The 19,683-nt window shown below is 57.9% G+C and overlaps 1 protein-coding gene across 1 annotated transcript; it reads right to left on the bottom strand.

Annotated features, from left to right (window-relative positions):
- Positions 1–42: 42 nt before the first annotated feature.
- On the bottom strand, positions 43–16,110 carry LOC138062406 (E3 ubiquitin-protein ligase Topors-like; the record flags this gene model as incomplete). Its single annotated transcript, XM_068920486.1, has 2 exons — positions 43–61; positions 15,086–16,110. Coding segments are annotated over 2 exons (1,044 nt in total), but the record flags the coding sequence as incomplete, so codon positions are not given.
- Positions 16,111–19,683: the final 3,573 nt, after the last annotated feature.

Raw genomic sequence — 19,683 nt, 5'->3', positions numbered from 1 at the left:
CTTACAGCCGGAAATGTCCCGCTAGAAGGCCCTATTCCCATCTCATGAGAAGACAGGACTCCTAGACAGGGCCAAGAAGGGAGTTACTTTCCTCATGCTTCAGGGACTGATTTAGAGGAGGTAAACAATACATTGAGAAGGCCCTGGCATGAAGCGGGATTCCGTTCCATCCCGTGCACTCCACACACTCTCAGGAGGGGGGATTCCCCTGTCCCCAGTTTTGGTGAGCACAAAATGGCTGTCTGCATGCCAGCTCCTTGTCTAAGCTCCCACTGTAATCAGTGGAGGTGGAGGGAGGGAGGGAGGGAGGAGGGGAATCCGCCCTGCACACACCAACACCTTTGAACTTCTGAAGGGACAGCGGTGGGCCAAGACGCGTGCAAGCGCCTGCTTGCTCTGATAGAGCAACTATGAGACCCAAACCCTGCCAGAGCATCAGCTGGCCGTGTGATAATCAGTGTCAGCCTTGCCTGCAGTGGCTGTCAGGTTCACAGAATCACACAGAAGCACGCAATGGCCAAGCCTGGAAGGGACCTCTGGAGATCATCTAGTCCAACCCCCCTGCTCAAGCCGGGTCCTCTAGAGCATGTTGCCCAGGACCGCGTCCAGGCCGGTTTTGAAAATCTCCAGCGAAGGAGACTCCACAAGCTCTCCGGGCAACCTCTGCCAGTGCTCCGTCACCCTCACAGGCCTCAAAAGTTTCTTTTGAGGGAATCTGATGTTACAGGGGGTGTTGATTTAGCACAATGATTCAGCAATGCCCTGAGAGCACAATTCAAGTGTATCACAGTACAAGTGTATACACTGAACAACATCTAGCTAGACAGTTCAAGCACAATACCAATCACAATACCAATGTGGTTGCCATTTCCAGTCTCAGACACGCTCAGCGTCACAACGCTGGTCAGGTCTGTGTGCAACAGCTGCGGTTAGTGAGCTGCATCCTACACTGTCCTTGAGATTCATGGGGCACCTTGCCCTCTGAGCCTTCTCCCATTGTAGGCGTTGTTGGTCAGTCACAGTAGGCTCTCGCAGGAATGACCGCTTACTGCAAAAAAATACCTGTCACCTGAGCCTGTGCTGTGGACAAACTGGTGTCCAGGCTGGCTTCAATAAGCTTACGGCTAGGAGGAAGGAGAGCTCGGGCGTTAAGCATGAAAACTAAGGGTGGCTGCCAAACAGCACAGGCACAGCTTGTCTCCCTGAGGCTTAGTGATCTGTCCCCCGCAGATTCCCAGGCCCAAAGCGCAGCGGATCGGCAAGGCTGGACTGATCGCTCCAGGACAACACTGCGAAAAGGGTGATTATAGCGCGTGAGGGGTCTGCCCGCTGGAGCACAGCCCCTGAGCTTCCCGCGAGACAATAGCTGTGGGTAGCTGGCATCAGCGGGAAGCTCCTCTCTCTCAGCTAGCTGATAGGGGGAGTGGGTGTTGGCGTGCTCTTTCTCGGTATGCTGTTGGTTGGGGAGCACGTCCGAGAACTGAACCTGCAGTGTCTCTGATCTGCATGCAAGATGTGAGAGATAGGCAGCATACCCGCCATGCGATGCATCAGCTATGGCCCACTCCAAGCTATCTCCCTGGGAAGCACACAGTGCAGGGGCCCCTATGGGATCTCCTTGTATTTGAGATGGCCTTGTTAGCAATTCTGCTAGTAGATCTGCGCTTCTGTTAGTGTTCATCATTCTGCCAGTAGATCTGATACCCGCCCATTAGTGAAGAGCCATGACATGAGTCTAAGCATGCCCCTACCGGGCTGTGCTCTGGGCAACGTGTGGGCTCCAGGTGCGACGCCTGTCCCTGCTGCCCTGCTGGCTCCTGCCGGCGCCCTGTGCCACTGACCGCTAGACCCCAACAAGGCAGGCCGGCTCAGAGGACACAGGGAGTGACTGGCCACAACTGTTGCACAGAAAGCTGGCTTGCTCTCCGTGCAAAGGGGACTGGAGGCTGGCCTCTGTTTCAGAGGAACGGCTTGGGAGCTGTGGGCCAAGCAAGGCCACCATCCCCATGGCGGGAAATGAGTCTGCCATGCATTGGGAAAGGCGTCTGCCTGTCTGCCCCTGCTGCCACAGGGTCCCCAGTGGTTGGGCTCTAGCGCAGAGCCCTTTTGGGCCAGGCCAGCTGGCATCTTGCAGCAGAGGCTGTGGGGATGAAGGGCTTCCCCAGGGCTTTCTCCTCCCATCTCCAGCCCTGGGCTTTAGGCCTCCGTGCCCGGGGAGGAGGCTGGGGGAGCACAAGAGGCGGGTGCCTGCTGGGGGGCACTGGCCACCCCTGGCCAGCGCTCTCGGGGGCCCTTTGTGACGGCCCTTTGTGACGGCCCCAACCTCTTGTGACAGCGCAGCGCTGCTGCATTGCCTCGGGCGGCTGCAGAGTCTCGCCCAGCTGCCTGGTGGTCAGACTCGTGCCAAGCTCGGGTGTGAGGCGCGGGGGGTCGAGCAAGGCTTTTGGGGCTGGTGCTGGGCTCGTGCTCTGGGGCTGGCAGCAGACCTTGGTACCGCTCGCCAGAGGCACCGCTGCCTGTGCCTCCTCGTGCCCTGCCTGGCAGAGGCGGCTGGGCTCCCACGGGGCGTGCTTGCAGAGTGGAGGTGAGCTGCGTGGGGGACGTCCAGCACGGGCTGGACCGGGTCGGGCCGGGCGGTGGGGGCGGTGGGACTCGGGGAACTGCCAGCGCCACAGCCCGAGTGTGCCTGCCCGTGGGCCAGGGCTGTACATGTGTGCCTGGCACACGTGGACTGTGGGGGAGCAGGGTGGCTGCTTCCAGCTGTGCACGAGGACATCGTTTGGAGCACACGCAATATGGGTCTGTAAGTGTGCGCGAGTGTTTATGTGTGTCTATGCCGGGAAGGGTAGTGACCACGTGAGCGTCCCTGTGTGCCCGAGCACACGGGCTGTAGCCCCCTCACACCGTGCTGCCTCCCAGCGCACAGCCCAAGCCATGGAGGTGGCGGATGTGAAGCTGGCCCTGCAGCGGGTACAGGCGCAGAAGCAGGAGCTGCTGAATCTCCTGGAGGCGCTGGAGAAGGACTATGAGGCGCTGCAGGGCACAAACGCCCGCCTGACCAAGCAGGTGGCCAGGTGGGGTGATCGCGACGTGGCTGGGCGCGGGAATGCAGGAGGCTGGGGAGGTGTGCGGAGGTTGGCGGAGGAAGGGCAGGCAGGTGGGAGGGCCTGTGCCGGTGCGTGTGGTGTGATGGCACCCCGTTGCTGCAGGCAGCAGAGGCGCAGGAGAGGGGCGGAGGAGCTGGAAGGGCTGCTGGCCGAGCACAGCAGGCTGCTGGAGCAGCTGAATGAAAGCAAGGAGGAGAGGGGCCATTGCAAGGAGCTGCTGCGGTGCCTGGTAGGCGTGGAGTGGCCTTGGTGCGCGGGGCTGGTGGTGCCCCCGCTGAAGGCCTGCTCTGTGCCCCCTCTGCTTGGCTCTGAAGCCCTGCTCTGCCCCCTTCCCCATGCAGCAGGAGGAGAAGCAGGAGCTGCAGGCTGCTGCCCAGGAGCTGGCACGGGAGAACTGTGCCCTCAGGCAGCGGTGCTGCAGCAGCCAGCAGGAGCTGCAGGTGATGGAGGAGCTGCTGCCCCAGCTGGAGGTGAGCGGAGCCAGGGGCCTCTGGCTGCCCGCTGGTGCCTGCAGAGCTGGGTACAGAGGGGAGGCGCGTGCGAGGGACAGTGGCAGAGTGGGAGCTGGGGGCCGAGGGCAGCCGGGAGGGCGGAGGGCCTGGGACCCGCTGCCAGGAGCAGATCTCACAGGAGAGAGCCCGTGCCCTGCTGAGTGCTCCTCTTCCTCTCCTCTGCCGCAGGAGCGCTTGCAGGCAGCCAAGGAGGAGAGGCGCATGAGGCTGCAGGAGCTCGACGAGGTACAGGGGAGAGGGAGAGCTGCGCTGGCAGCAGTGGGGTGCCAGTGCTGGTGGGGTGCCAGTGCTGGCATCGGTGCACCCCTCAGCCTTGGCCAGCAGTGGGCCTGGGGAGGGCACTAGCCCCAGGGGCCGTGACTCCCCTTTGGCTGGCCTTGTCTGTGGCCAGCCCTCCCGGGGCCCTGGGGCGGGGCAGTTGCGAGGGGGCCGAGCCCTGGGGCTGGAGGCGGAGGGGGCTGCCCAGCTGCCAGCTCCACTGGTGGCATTGCATTGTGTGCCCTGTGAGTTGCAGGAGCAGCAGCGCTCGGCCCAGCTGAAGCAGCAGCTGCGTGAGCAGGAGAAGCGGGCAAAGGTAGTGCCAAAGGGGCGAGGGCAGAGGGTGGTGGGCGCCCACTGGCCGGGGGCTTTGGAGGAGGCTGCAGCAGGCACGTGGACCGGGCCCCTTCTGTCTGCCAGGTGCTGCGGGCTGAACTGAGGCCACTTCGAGAGGAAGTGGAGGAGCTGGAGCTGGAAAATGCCTAGTGAGTGGGCACCGGGGACACCTCTCCCCACAGGCGCATGCAGCAGCTCTGTGCTGCAGCTGGAGGGCCAGAGGACGCCAGTGCCGGCCTCGGGGAGGGGATGCAGGGGCTCTGTGCAGCATGTGGCGGGACAGGAGACCCCGATGGCTGCTGTGGGGCAGCAGTATGTTGCGACGGGCAGCCCCAGCGGCCATGGAGGTCAGCGCTCGCCCAAGCAAGCTCTGTTGCCTGCAGCAAGCAGCAGATGGAGCAGGAGCCCGAGGTGGAGGGGTCTGTGCTGCCGGAGCTGCTGGAAGCGAAGCTGGTAAGGGGGAGAGGCAGCGCCAAAGCCTGCAGGAGCTGGCAGGGTCTTGCTGGGGAGAGGGGCGCCATGCAGCCCCGTGTGGGTCCCACAAGTGTCCCCGCTCTGTGTTGGCCTGCAGGAGAGGCAGGAGCTGGCAAAGAGATGCGGCATGGCTACGTGGCTGCAGTGAGTTGCCCCTGGGGTCCCTGATGCCCTGCGGCTCACGTGTGGGCTGCTGTGCAGCGAGCGGGCTGCGGCCTGGCGGGTCCTGCTCACTGGCTGTGGGCTTTGCAGCTGGGAATCACGCCCCGGCAGCGCATTCCTTGCGCCAAGCTTTCTTCTTTCTGGGCTCCTGGCGGCTCTTCTGCAACCCTCCACCAGGGAGCGACGAGCAGTGCGTGTTGGGGGGTGGGGGCGCAGACGGTGGGGCTGGCTGAAGGGGCCCGCGTGGCCCAGCGGTGGGTGCAGGGCAGGAGAGGGTTGGGATGCACCTGCCCTGCGCCCTCTCCCATGCCTGCGCTGTGCCCCAGGAGACTCTGCACGCTCTTCATCTGCCTGGAGCTGGTCGTCGGCTTCGTGCTGGGCGCCGTGGTGCTCTACGCTTCCCAGTATGACCAGGAGTTCCTCTACCGGCTGCTGCTGTGGCTGCTACCCGAGCAGAGCTATGCTCACCTGGTGTACGTGCTGGGAGAGACCCTGAGCCTGTGGAGTGAGGGGCTGCTGCCTTCCTGACAGCCGTCGCCCAGCCCCACGTCTCCGTAGGTCTCGGCCTCGTGGAGCCTGCTGGGTGCCCGCTGAATAAGACGTCCTCGGAGACCGCTTTGGTGTGGTCGAGTGTGCTTTGTGCGCACGCAGAGAGAGGCCCTTGGAGCCCCAGAGTCTTTTCACATGGTGGCCTTTGTGGGCAGGGGGTGATTTGAGGTGGTTGTTGGGGGGGAGGGGGTTCAGAGTTTCCTTCCTTTGGTGTACTCGGTGTACTTTCCAAGGCCCGGGGTTGTCTTGTCCCAGGGTGTTGAGCAGGCAAAGGCGTCCGAGCCTGGAGACGGCGTGTGAATCGAGCAGACGTTGTGGACTCGTGAGGGCCACCGTGCCCCGCCATGGTCTTTGCACTTGGCAGTGTCCCTGAAAGCGGAGCCCAGGTCCTTGCCCTTCAGCTCATGCACCACTTTGGCCAGCACCAGCATGCTCTTGCTGACCATCTCCAGACAGGGGATGTCCTCCAGGCCCCTCATCAGCACCACCACAATCACCCCCTTTTACTTCCTCAGCCGCAAGGCCGAAGACACACAGGAGCTTCTCATTACCTGGGCCTCCCCTTCCTTCTCTTCAGCAGCCCAGGCCCGGGGCCCTGCAGCGCCAGGTGCCACTGCCCTCCCCACCGCCGCCCGAGGCCGGTCCCCCGCAGACCCGCACGTCACAGCTCCGAGCTCTCTGCTCTCTCCACACGCGGCCTCGCGGGCGGCTCCGGCTCCTGCCCTCGCCCCAGCAGCGTGAGGCCGGCCCCGGGGCAGTGGGAGTTGTCCTCCAGCGGAGCCTCCGCCAGGAAAGGCTGCTGCCGCTGGGCCCCGCTCTGCTGGGCTCCCCTGTGGGAGTCGCTGGAAGGGAACTGGCCCCCGAAACCTGAGCTGGGCGCGGGAGCTGTTTGCCACCCTCCGGGGGAAACGGAGTGGTGCTTTCAGCCAGTGTTGTAGCGCGACAGGGGCAGAAAGGCCTGGAGCTGTGAGAGCTCCCATCCCCATAACAGTTTCCTTTCGAGGTATTTGATGCTACATGGGATGTCTGATTTAGCAGAGCGATACAGCAACAGTCTGAAACCACAATGCAAGTGTACACTTCACAAACTCTAGCAGTTGCATTATACAGTTCCATCACAACACCAATGTGATCCCCTTTACCCATTACTATCATGGGCTCACTGTCACAACGCTGGGCCTCCCCAGTCGCCAGGAAGGAATACGTGGGTTGAAGCCAGCTCAAGCCCGTTGCTCTCCTTTGCATCAAGAACTTTTTCAAACCCTTTACAGGTTAGGGCCCGTTTTCTTCCCTTTGTTTCCAATGTTCCTCGACACAAATGTCCTTAATTCCTTTCGCCCAGGCCCTTGCTTAAACCCAAATGGTAAAGACAGAGCAAAACCCTCTGCTCGAGGTGTGCATTGCTGCTGGAGACGGAGCTAGCTAAGCAGGGGTTCACGTTTCCTTGCTTCTGCCTTCTGTGCATCAGTGTTTCCTGGCTATGGCTGCTTTAGGAAAGCCAAGACTCCCCTGTTCCCTTCTGAATCACGAGGAGAAAATGGGTCTTGCCCTGTGTGATCAAACGGCTTCTAACGCACCAAGTGTTTGGTAAAGAAGGACAGAACAACAGTCTCTCTGGTCAAGAGTGGGTATTGTTACTTAACCCTCTTCTCCTCGGGCTGACCTTTGTAGTGTCTCTGGCTGTTTGCAGTAATGGTGAGTGACAAATTCTGTGTGCACCTTTGGGTGCCCTGGTCTTAAATTAATGCAGACTTTAGGCAAGACTCTTAAATAATCCCTTTGTAACTGTTTGGGGGGGGGTGTGTATGGTATTTTGTTTGTTTGTTTATGATGGCAGAGTTTCCAAAGCAAGTAAGCAAATTGCACCTTTTCGGGACAAGCCAAGTTCCCTTGTTTAGATCAGGTTCGTGTCTTCTCTGGAGCTTCTCTAGAAAGCTGAAGGCATGGAACTGTTGCAGGTGTCCTGAATCGTCCCCTGCAGGGAGGTCAGGTGTAATTGGATTGCTGGCAAACAATTTTCTTCTCTAGCCAGCAGTTTGTCAGAATGTCATGTGCACACATTTGCTATTGTCCCCATGAGCTGGGTTTTTTTCCTCTTTTCACTGTTTGTTATTTACGTGGTAGTTGACAAGTACTTTTTTCACATGTCTGTGCCATTGTTATGCAAAGCTATGAGTTTTGTAATTATTTTGGGGTAGATCCTGGAATCTGAGGAAAGGCTGTTGGGTGGTACAAAATGACAAGCTCTGCTTGTGAGGCAGGAGCAGCATCCCTTCTTGCAAAATGACTAACTTGGTCCAGTGTGGAGTCTTGCAGTTAAAGCCCCAGCAGATGCCGTGCTCCAGTCCTCGTCAACTTTCACATGATAGTCAGAAGGCCTCTTTGTCCGAGTTGACGCTTCCTACTCAGCCAGTGCGTATGAGGAATCTGTCTGCGTTGTCCCTCATAACCTGAGAGCCCCATACATCTAATGGTGCTTGAAAGCTGACTCGTGGTTTTTCTCCGAACACTTTCCCATCTGTCAGTGCAGACATCAATGTGGTGATGCTTGGGGCCCACTGCGAAATGATCTGGTCAGGTACAGAGTCTCTTATCACCATACTGGCTTGGGTGCCTTTAAAGCACAATGAGCATGGGCTACCCTGAGTGTTGGTTGTAGGTCTCTCCCAGGAAAAGGCGGATCTGTGTGTCACGTTGTGATCTCTCAAATTTACAGGACAGCGTACTTTGTGAAACCAACTTTAGTCTTATGAGCTTATTAGGTAAAAAAGAAAAAAAAACCCCAAAAGCAAAGAAAGAGTGAATCCTTTCTGTGCAGACTAGCCTAAGTCATTAATTCTGTAGTTACTTAATTAGCTAGTTCACTGATTTGTTAACTCGATGATTCATTAATTCACATGCTTATGAGCAAGGCAGTTACCTAACCGACAGTGAGAGTGCTCATCCTTCCTCCGTCACGATGCGGGCATGCCCTGAATTGCACCGGGATGCACAAGAGCCTCAGCAGTGCGGCTGCTGCTGCATCCGCTTCCAAGGCTGCTTGAGTGAGCCGATGTATTTGGACCTTCCGGCTTGGCAGTTCAATCCCTGCCATGCCTATTGGTTGTTTTGGTTCCTGAGCAAGGATTTACTTAATTCCAAAGCACTTGGGTCTTATGTGGTGTTAACAAGCAGTTCCTTAAAAACCTGCAAGGATAGCAGACCTCATCCTTTTTGTCCTTGAGGATGGGGCGTATGGGTTGCTCTCCCTTTAGCCTCATGGTGCTGCTCCCAGCCTATGTCAGGCCGTAGCATGAGCCCTCCTTGCAGGGTCTTGGATGCCTGGGTTGTGCCAACTCCCCAGTATATTCAGAGCCAAAGCTTTGCTGTGAAGTACGTGGTGGCCCCTGGCACAAAGGAACTGCCTTTAGAGAGCAATCAGTAAAGCTAGGCTTTTGACCTGAGGGCAGACTGTCGGGGAGGGGCTTCCTAGTAGCAGCCTGACAGCTGAAGCGGAAGCGTGCTGTCCACGGAGGGCATTGCGTTCTTCCAAGAGCTTTGTAACTCTCCTCCTGGCACCTCCCACTGTTAGAGCTTCCAAATTATTGCAGCTCTGCAGCGTTAGCAAGCATTTCTGCATGTGTTAGCTGGCGTAACACAAATCTCTAGCTAACCTGGCTTCCTTAGATGTCTTTGCCATTGATGCCGAGGTGGGGAAGACGATTACACCAACAGCTTTCCAGAGCAGGAGCAGCGGGGTCCACTGGGTCAAACGAGCTGTTGGTTCACACTGGCACTCTCTTGGGCAGTGTTGAACAGCAGCTGTCTAGGAAGGAGGATCAGAAGAGGGCACTATATACTGATGTTTTCTTTTTTTTTCCTCCGAGCATTCTTCCAGCAGGCTGTGGCCTGGGAGCTTCCCCTGCCAGAGGCAGTAGCCCAAGGGCCTTTCCTGTATTTGTGCTTGCAGAGGGGCACCCACTCAGGCACACCGTGAATCTGTGGAAGGGCCTAATGCGGTTCCTTGCCTGATTCTCTGTCCCTTTTCTTCTTGCATTTGCTTTCCTCCTTTTGACCTCGGCAAAGCAAGGAGCACGTGCTTTCATGGAGCGCTCTGCTTGACTGGCTGGGTCTCCCTGGCCAATAACCACTAGGTCACAGCCTGTCATTTGTGCATGTAAAGTTAAGGTTTGGGTGTTTTGGCCCCCTAGATGCTTTACTTCCCCTGCAGTGAATATCCTCTGATGCTTTATTGCGCAGCCATTCGGTGTCCTTTGATCCTTCTGCAGCTCTTTTGGCCCAAAACAGGGAGATGAATGAGTGGGGTGCTTTTTTGCTTTGGTTTTGTTTTAAGCAGCCACTCTCTGCCGGAAGAAGGGAAGGCGCAAAGACATCAGAAGGCGGCGCTACAAAGGAGGCGTTACAAAGACATCTCTGTTCCGGAGTGGGTTGTTCCGCCCGGAAAAGGGAACTGGACCTCCTCCTCATGAGGCCTTAATCTGTACTACTGAGCCTAAGCTCTTAGAGAAAGCCCACAGGCATCTCGTCCTGTTCTTGATGTACCAGCTGAGAGGGCAAGTGGGCTGGGAAACCGAGAGAGAGGAAAGTTCTCCCTCTGTTTTGCATTCATTTGGAAATTCCACAGTGACTGAATGGAAGCGGCTGTGGGTTTTTTCTGGGCAAGTAGGCAGATTGTGTCTCCAGAGACAAACCCGTGTCATTTCACACGGGTGAGAGGAACTCCTGAACAGTAACAGATGCCTTGCCGAAATGAGAGAAGTGGGGCAGTTCTGTAGCTGTGAAGTGTCCGGGGCAGGGCCCGGGGGGGTTTGTAGCTCCCCCATGTTTGGTGGGTGGGATCAGGGCTGGAAGCTCACAGGGCAGAGCTGTGTTGTCTGCCTGGATTTCTGATACCTGCTTGCCAGCAGAAGCTGTGCAGTTCCTCTTGGGCAAGGGACGGCAGCCAATGGCTTTGTAATGTCTTTAGGGGAGGAAGGTGTTTAACCCTGTGACCTGTTAAAACAGGAGTTGTTTTGAGGGGCAGCTTTTCCTCAGGGGCTTGCAAGCTGTTGTTAGTGAAGGCGATGTGGTTTTGCTGGGTTGTCCTGTCTTGCCCCCATTCAGGAGGGGGGTGGGCAAAACCATGCTGCCCCCAAAGTGGCAGGTATGGGGTGTTCCTCAGATGAACTTTGTCACCTGAAAGACTTGGCAGCTGGGATGCTTAAGCGTATTTCTGCTGCTTTCTCCTAGGATTCCTTTTCAGTGGCATGTTTTTCGGGTGCGAGTCAAGGGTCTTCCTTCTGCAGGAAGATGGTGTGGGAAACAACGCCGCAGCAGCTGTGGGGAGACATGCCCTGTGAGGGTAACACTGTGATCACCTCCTGCTGAGGAACTCTCGTGTTAATTATGTTTCTGACGCCTTCTTCCAAAAAGCAGCCAGCACTCCGATTTTCCTCTATCGGCTGCAACGTAGGGATTAAGCTTTTTTCTTCTTGTCCTGCCTGTGCAGACAGTTCCTCTCTTAGGAGTTAGCTACTGCACCTAAAGTGCAAGCCCATGAGCTTGCTGTGCCCCAGCTGGTGGGGAGTGGGGGAGCTAGCCTCCTGCCAGGCTAGCTATCTGAAACCATCCTAATACTCTCCTCTAACATTAACTACCCTCCAGCAAGAATTACTATGGCCTAAGGATAACTACGAACAGTAACTCTAACTAACTCTAACTATAAGTAATAATGCTAATGGTAACTATATGATAACTATAATAACTGCCCTAAGTATAGCCAGGCAGACTAGCTGTCTCCTACCCTTAGAGAAATTACAATGACCTAAGGATACTCCAACTGCTCTAAGAATACTGTAAGTAACTACACGCTAAGACTATGATAACCAACTCTACGCTAGCTATCCTAACAGCATCCTATCACTGTAACTACCCTACATTCTCAAAAGAGCCTTGGCAGGAGCGGTGGGATCCGTTTGCAGGCTGTGTTCTCCATCGTGCCGTGGAGGTGGAGGGGAGCCCTGGGAGGGAGGTGCCCCTGCGGCCAGCCGTGTCTCTGGGAAGGACCATTTGGCCAGGTTGCGAGGGGGGCTGCCCTTGCCTCTGTTGAGCAGAGGAACTCGGATGCTTTCCCGATTCAGTGCCAAGAGTGGGGAAGGGGGGAGGTGTAGAGCTGTTGCTGTGGATGCGCCGCCTCTGCTGTTCTAGTGAGTCCCTTGTTGCCGGCAAGAGTGCTGAAAAGTCTGTGAGAGATGGGCGAGCATTTACGAGACACCACACAGCCCCTGAGCTGAGCTTCCCTGGTGAAGAGAAGGGCTGAGGAGCCCCGTGGCAGGGAGAGGGAGAGCCACTGGAGAGCACTCTGCAAACATGGAACTTATTCTCCAGCTCCTTATTCTCCTGCTTCAGCATCCCTCTGCTGCCTATAAGGCACTGGGAGAAACACGGGTGAGGTGCTTGTGCTGCAGCTTTGCCTAAGAAAGAATAACCTGCCGCTGCAGTTAGTTCTTTTAGTTCAAGCAAAAGAAAGGAAGCTCAGTGGGGCTAATGTGCTGATGTGTCCTGAGGGCTCCAGAGCTTTGTGTGGTTGTTTCCAGAAGGAATTTTGGCACTTCAAAATAAAGTTTCTTGAATTAGGCGTGATCTCAAGATTGCAAAGGCAAGTCCTCAGCAGTGAGAAATGGTAGAGACTGGAAGTCTCTCCTGCTCTGGCGAGGTGCTCTGGGACTCGGAACGTGTGGGAAGCGGAAGGGCAGGGGTCATTGGCGTAGAGCAGGGGAAGGGCTGACTGGGAGTCCAAACTCCTGGGTTCTCTCCCAGCTCCAGCGCACTGCAGGCAGGCAAGTGTGGGGACGGTCATTTCTCCCCTCTGGGCCTCAGCCAGTCCCTGGGTGTTCACTGTCGGCCCAGCGCAGTTCTGCTGCTCCGTGTCTGCTTACCGATGTGCCCGTGGACACTGCGTACCCAGCTGCTCAGCTGGGAGAGGTAAGGGAGCCTCTGCAGGACGCCACTGGTAAGGAGTCAGACTTTTTTTGCTGGCAAGGACAAGCTTTGTCTCTTTTTAAGCGTTTCTTTTCCCCCTCTGTAATCCCGATGCTGGCTCAAAAGACGTATGTCATGGTATAGAAGGGAAGCAAATCTCCTCTCTGATTGCAGGTGTGCCTGTAGGTGAAGCTTCCCCAGCATCTCAGCTGGACGAGGTTTTGGCGCCTCTGCGGAATCCTGCGGGTGAGTAGGCAATACTTTTTTCCTGGAAGAACAAGCTTGTGTTATTATTTAATTTCTCACTGCACTCCTGTTATCACTCTCGTGACTCCAGAGAAATATATCTCGATAGACAAGTGAGGGAAATCTCATCTCGGCATGGTGTTGCCTGGTGCTGGCTAAGGGAAAAGCCTGAGGACGGGAGTTTGCCCCAAATCCTCTCTGACTCACGCTGACAGGGAGCCATAGGACATCAGAGACCAGTCCTGAAAGCTAGTTGCGCACAAGTGTTCTCTGGAAGAGCTGCGAGAGGAGGAAGGGGAGATGCCGCCTGTGTTTTAGGGAAGCCGGAGCACACAGTGGCTGCTGGGTTGGCGAGTCTAACCGGCACCACTTCAGCTGGAGCTGTGCCTTTGTGCAGCCAAGGACCCCAGAGTCCCTGGCTCAGAAAGCAGGAGCACAAGAGAGCCTGCCTCCGTCAGCCTGGGCTTAGGGTGCTGCGCTGGGAGTGCCTCCCTTTGTATCGAGCTGGGAGTTCCCGTTGTTCCTACCAAAACCTAGCCAAGGTTGCAGTCCCAGGGTTTGCTTTCAGGCAGAGATGTTAACTCCTAAGTTAACATGTGGGAAAGCTGAAGGCCTCTGTGAGCTGGGAATAACATGCCCCCTGAGGCACAAGCATGGAGATGGGCTCACCTCAGTGAGCAGTTCCTCACCTCATTGCAGGGGGCCTGGGGAGAGAGGCCAGAGGCTGCATTGCTCAGCCCTGCCAACCCCCACAGCCACAGCTACGCTCACCACTGCTGCAGCCCGGTCCTCAGCAGCCATCGGACATGCGGAATGTGACACACCTCCCAGAAATGATTTTGCTCCTGCTTCAAAGAAGCTTCAAAGCAGGGTTGTCAGCCTGGAAGCCATGTCCTGGCAGGGCTAGCTCTGCCTCCAAGCTGAGGAGAGCTAGACAATTCAAGCCAGTCTTCTTGCATCCTGAGCTCTGGCAGCTCTCCAGCAGCTCACATCCCAGGTGCCTTAAGTGCGTTCAGGTGACGAGCTCCTTAGCCAGCAGCAGCACTGGTGAAAAACCCCAGGGCCAGCTTCTTACCTGGAAGGTGGCACCCGCTCCAACACCGTGGTTAGCACTGCACGCCAGCAACGCAAAGGGGAAGAAGTAAGGCACGCAAGGAGATTAAAAGCCCCTAGAGCAGGTGGGGTGAGAGCGAAAGGAGCAGAAACACGGAGGCAAGCCACTTTTCCAGCAGAGGGGAAGCTGAGAGGGTTCCTCCCCAGAAGTGTATGCTGGGGAGTTTTATGCCTCCCCGTTCTCCAGCCCAGACAGGGCCATTTGGGGAACAGCTGCAGGGGAGCTCAGGCATTTTGGTGGGAGGCCCACACACACACAAGGAGAGGGGCTCGGTGCACCTCAGGTCTGTGCGGAAAACCCACCACTTCCTTGCCTGCCAAGGGAGAGCAGAGGGTGACAGAAGGCAAGTGAGTCACGAGGGACCCCTTCACTCTCCTCAGCATTTGTCACGGCAACCAGCTGGATTGCACTGGTCTTTATACAAACCTGGCCCCGCAGTGTCCTGCCAAAGGTGCTTTCAGACAGCCATCTCCTAGAATAACTGCTGGGGGGACTGACAGACTTCCTCATCCGTGTGGGCCCTGCATCTGCCAGCGTCTAGTCCAACTCCTACTCCAAGCTTGCCCCGAGAGCCCTCCATCGCCTCATTAAGAACACCTGAACCAGTCTTTGCCCTAGCATTGCTACCTTCTCCCAAGGAGGCCACTACTCACAGTCAGCTGACTGCCAGACCTTGTACCGCTGAAGACAACCCTTGGAGGGCAGCAGTCCAGCCCGTTTTCCACTTCTTTCGGTCTTCTTACCTAGCCGCCATTGCCACAGGCTTCTCTGGCTGCTCTCGTCTCTGCTTCCTGGCCATCTTCCTCTCTCCTTCCTAACGCTGAGGCCATGCCTGCCTCTTGCTGGGCTGGGTACAGGCCTCGGGGCTGCCTGCCCTCCTCTTTCTGGGCAGCCGGGGACTCCCGGGTGAGCATTGCCTGCCGCTGCCAGGAGCAAAGGGGATCTGGCTGCAGCCCTGCACAGAGCAACCAGCCACATCCTCCACCTGCCCCTGCCGGGGCTCTGTCTCCTCCCTGGGGGCAGTGGGGCAGCAGCCGCGGCAGCTCCAGCCAGTTTCCTTCGGCATGGCGGAGCTGGGCAAGCAGCTCCCGCTGGCTTTGCTGCAGCTCCGGCTGGACCCATGGAGCGGCTGCTCATTCTGCCCAGCTTCCTTTTCCTCTGCCGCGGCTGAGTGCTCTGAGTCTGAGGAGAGCACAATGCATTCAGGGCTTCCCTCTGCCCAGGGCTTCCAGGACCCTACAAGGACACAACTGTCTGACGAGGAGTCACTGTCCTGGGGGTCGGCAGGAGCCAGCAACTCTCTCCAGGCTTCTCCTCCTGCTCGAGCTGCCCCATCATCAGAGCTTCGCCGCGGCTGCTGGGCAGACTGTGTGGCTGCGGCAAGCTCGTGGGGGATGGCGTACGAGGGGCCAGGAAGCTCCGTGAGCCCAGGGCTACTAGCTCGGGATGGGCTCTGGGCTGGCACAGGAGTCCGGGCCGTCCCTGCAGCAGCTGCCAGGCTCAATGAGGCTGAGGGGCTTCCTTCGTGCCGGCTGGGAGCACGGTAGCCATACATGGCCTGCTGGTCGTAGGTCTCCATGCTGCACGAGCAGCGGGCAAAGCTGATGAGCTCGTGGAGGAACTGCTCGGTGCGACTCAGCAGAAGCAGCTCTAAGTCCTCAGCAAAGGCCTGACTGTCCAGGTCGTACCTCCTCAGGTTTGTCAGGACAATGAGCTCCGTGACAGTTAGCAATGTCTGGTGGACTCCAAAGAGGACTCTCAGTTCCCGCTGCAGCCAGGGCAGCAGTCTCTGAATGCTGGCCGGGCTGCGGCAGAAGAAGTCTGCCGAGATGTCCTGGGGGTGGCCGCCATCGGGAGCCCTTTGCACGCGCATCCCTGTGCGGTACAGAGAGCGGCGGAAGTTCAGCGTCTCCTCCTCCGTCGCTGCCGCATGCCCCTGAGGTCTCCTGTCAGCCCTGGCCTGCCTCTGTGGGGACAGCCTCTGGCGTGGCTCCAGCAGCCCTCCCTCTCTCTGCCTCTGCCTGGTGTGCCTCCGGGTCCCCTCCAGCCTGCTGCTGTTCTGCGGAGAGGGTCGCATCTGAGGAGAAGGGGAAGGCTGCTGCGGGTGAGCTGCAGGGTGACGGCGCCTCCGGATGGCAGGGCGGTGAGGAGCTCTCCGTTGCTGATGGCTGGCAACAGAACCATCTTCGGGGGGCCTGATGACATGCTCCTGGTAGTCATCTTCTGCCACCACTGTGTGCAGAATTGATCGGAAAGCCTGCTTGCACAGCGGGCATTCGGCCTTTGTTTTCGACCACCGGAACACACAACTAAAGCAAAACTTATGGAAGCAAGGTTTTATGTAGGCCACGTTGTCCAAGGTGTCCAGGCAGATGGGACACGTAGCGTCTGGAGCTGCAGGTCTTGGTGTTGTCTGCTGCAGAGGGCTGGGGGGAGCTGAGGGTAAGGAGCTGCCATCCGTTGCAGGTGCCTCAGCTGCTGATGCTGCACTCCGCTGCAGAAAGAGAGGCCGAGATCATTGCCCTTCCTGGGAAGACTGCGGAGGGCAGTGTGGAGGGCGGACTATGGTGCAGGCAGCGGTGCAGAAGAGCCATTGGCACAGAAACCCACACGAGGCTGCTTTCAGGATGAGAAGAAAGAACACAGGCACTGGTGCCTATCACCCAGGAAGGCCTCGGTGCCCTCCCATGACAGGGAGGTGTCATGGGTCAGTCTCCTCCTAACTCAGCAAGAGAGGAAGGAAAGACATTGAAAAATGTCCCGGCTCAGGAACTGCCTAGGAATTGCCGACATCTGCCTCCCTCCTTCCTCCGGAAAGGAAGAGGTCCCTCTTTGCACCAGTACCAGCCGCATCAGCAGAGCACAGGAGGCTGGGGGAGCATGCATTCAGACAGTTCTCAGAGCAACTCTTCCTTTACGAACTGGGAGCTGCCAGAAAGCTCAGGAACCAACATGCTGCCCCCGGGGAACGTGGGCATCCTTGCCATTCTTGGGCACCCTGCCCTTTCTCCTTGCCCTCTTCAAAAGCATGCCCTTGCTGCTTGGGACTCAGCACTTCCCAAAACCCCACTGACCACCTCTGCTTCCTTGCACAGCCCAGCCTGCAGCATAGTTCCAAGTGCAGCTCACCACAGCTGCAAGTGCACTCCGAGGAAGAGGCAACGAGGTCTCTCAGCACTCCTGGAGACCCCTGCAGCCTCTTGCTACACACACGGCACTGGCCACAGATGCACAGCATGCCTCTCAGCCAAGTGAGCCCAGCAGGAGTATGTGCCCTGCCGCCCAGCCAAATTGCAGCAGAAGTCCACAAGCCCTGCCCTGTCCCTGGCAGCTCTGACCCTCACCCTTTTCAAAGGATTGGTGGAGAGGTGACGAACCTTTTGGCGTTGGCGGCAGTGCGATGGCCCCTCTCAGCGCAAGAAGAGCAAGCCCCTTCCCTCTGCCTGTGTTGCCGCTCGTGGGGTGAGGGGCGAGGGTGGGTGGCACCTACCTCCATGGGCTCCTCTGCTGGGGGCTGTGCGGGTGGGGGAGCCAAACGTGCCTCACCTCCTCCAAGGGTTCAGGTGCGCTCTCTCTGGCGCGCTGTCAGCTTGAGGGCCTGTAGAGCACACGACTGTATGTGGCTGTAAAGGGAACAGGCTGCAGTTAGGGGAAAATCCTGCACGTGGCTTGGTAACTGCGACTGTATAAAGGCGGCCCCAGAACTTCAGAGAAGTCATCGTAGGTACCATAAAGGGAGGCAGAAGCAAGGCATGAATCTGTGGAATTAGCCAGCACTTAGGAAGAAGGAGGAGAAGCCTGGAGGAGAGGGCTCCTGGGGAGTGGGGGGAGGTAATGCCTAGCTGAGGCATGAATAGCTGAGGTGGGATATCCAGGACGGCCGAGAACTGTCTAAGGGCAGCCAGATGTGTTTCCTGCAGACCAGAGGGAGGTGGCAAGGACCTCCCCTTGAGCTCAGTGAATTCTGAGTGGTTCTGCTTTTTAAAGGAAGATCTACCTGCTTGCTCACTCTGAATACACTGTCTGTGCACCTCCCAAGACCAGGAAGCTTTTGAGCTTGCAGTGCGGCGTCACCTCCGTCCGGTAGAACTCAGGCTTGTTCTGAGAGTTGAATATCAACAACTGCAGGGTCACGGAACCACGGAATGGCGGAGGGTGGAAGGGACCTCTGGAGATGGTCAGGGTCAGCTAGAGCAGGTTGCTCAGGGCCGGGCCCTGTTGGGTTTTGAATACCTCCAGTGAGGGAGACTCCACAGCCTCTCTAGCATTTCTTTCTGCCACCACAGCATGGCAGCACCTCATGCCGGCTCAAGCCAAAGATCCTAGAGGCATAACTGAGTTCAGTCGGTCCAGAGAGTTGCCTCCCAGCAGTAGAGACAGAGAAACAATAGCAGTTGAGAAAAATGACTGACCCAACTGGGACAACCTAAGCTCACTTTTCAGCTGTGGCGGTAAATGCCTTCCCCTCGGGAATAGCAAAAGAGTAACATAATCTTTGTGGCCTATAGGTAACAAAATCAGAAATTGTTTCAGGTTTTCTCTTAAGCCGTTTCAACAAACCCTTTCTCAATTTTGTTCCCACCACAAAATTCACTGCTGTTTTAACAGTCCTGGAAGCTAGAAGGGCAAAGATGGCGACACAAACCAACGTCGTTTTTTCACCTAGAAGAACGGACAGCACATTTCTTTTGCCTTCGGTCCCATAAGGAGTACTGTGGATTAAACGCACGTGCCCTAATAGTCTGTGGATCATTTTGGTGGAGGAAAAGGGGGCTGCGTCCTTCAATTTGATCAGTAGCGCACTGCCCCGGTCTGGGCCAGGCCCCGGCAAGGTCTCCGCCTCCAGCCATTCCCCTGCAAAGGGAGCAAACCCCAACGGTCCCTCCATGGAGCTGACATCAAAGCAGCAGCTGGAGCCCAGCTGGCCGCATGGCCTCATCCCTCCTGGCCCAGCCGTGGGGCCCTGAGGGAGGCTGCTCGCCCTGCCCCACTGCCCCCCCGCACTGCCTGTCCACCCGGGCCCTATGCCAGCCCTGGTGCTGGCCAGTTGCCCGGGACCAGGGCAGCTCCAGCTCCCTGCCAGGGGGTGGGAGTGCGGGAGGAGCCAGGCCAGGAGCTGGGGGGAGAGGCCGGACCTGCTGCCTGGCTGGGGCTGGAGCCCTGGTGTGGAGGGAGGCGGGGAGGGCCGGGGACCAGGCAGCAGCTGCGGGGCTGTGCCTGCGCCTGCTGCACTGCCGGGCCCTGCGGTGTGGGGAGAGGAGTCAGGAGGCAGGGCAGCGTGGGGAGGACGGCAGGGCGGCAGGGCAGGGGCAGGAGGGCAGTGGGGGCTGCAGCGAGGGGTCGAGGCCCGTGTTTCTGCGGCACAGTAGCACTCACACCACAGCCCAAGCCCCCTTGAAAGCACAGCAGCACGGGGGAAGGGGTGGGTAGGGGCAGGGTGTCAGCTGCCTCGTCAGCTTCCAAACTGTCCCTGGCCCCAGTGGCACAAGGAAGCAGAGGACAGTGACACTCTGTGCCCCTTGTTCTTGTGTCAAGGAGATTCCCTGCCCCCAGACGGCCTGCAGCTCCCTCGTGCCAGCGCCTCCCTCCAGGACAGCGCCAGAGTCCCTGCCCTGCGGCTCCTCAGGCAGCTCCTGCTGCCCCCAGGACACACCAGCCTGCCCTTAGCTGACACACAGAGAAACAGACTTCTCGCTCGCTTATTCCTCCTTGCAAGCACACGGTTGTTGCTTTGCTGCTCTCCAGGGACGTTCCTGCTGCCCAAAGAGCCTTTCCCCAGGTGAGTGCATCGGCGCTGGCCTGCCCGGCCATTCCTGGAGCCTTCCCCTGTGTAGCGACCCGAGCTGGGGGTGCTGCTCTGCAGTGGGAGCGGACCGTGGTGCCCTGGGGCCACAGGGTGACTCCGCCCTGGCCGTGGTGGTCAGGGTGGGAAGCAGACCCCGCGGGACAGACAACCCCCTACCAA

Source organism: Struthio camelus, chromosome 27, assembly GCF_040807025.1.
Source record: "Struthio camelus isolate bStrCam1 chromosome 27, bStrCam1.hap1, whole genome shotgun sequence".
Taxonomy (NCBI): Eukaryota; Metazoa; Chordata; class Aves; order Struthioniformes; family Struthionidae; genus Struthio; species Struthio camelus.
Note: the sequence above shows the minus strand (reverse complement) of the source record. Positions and strands in the feature narration are given on the sequence as shown.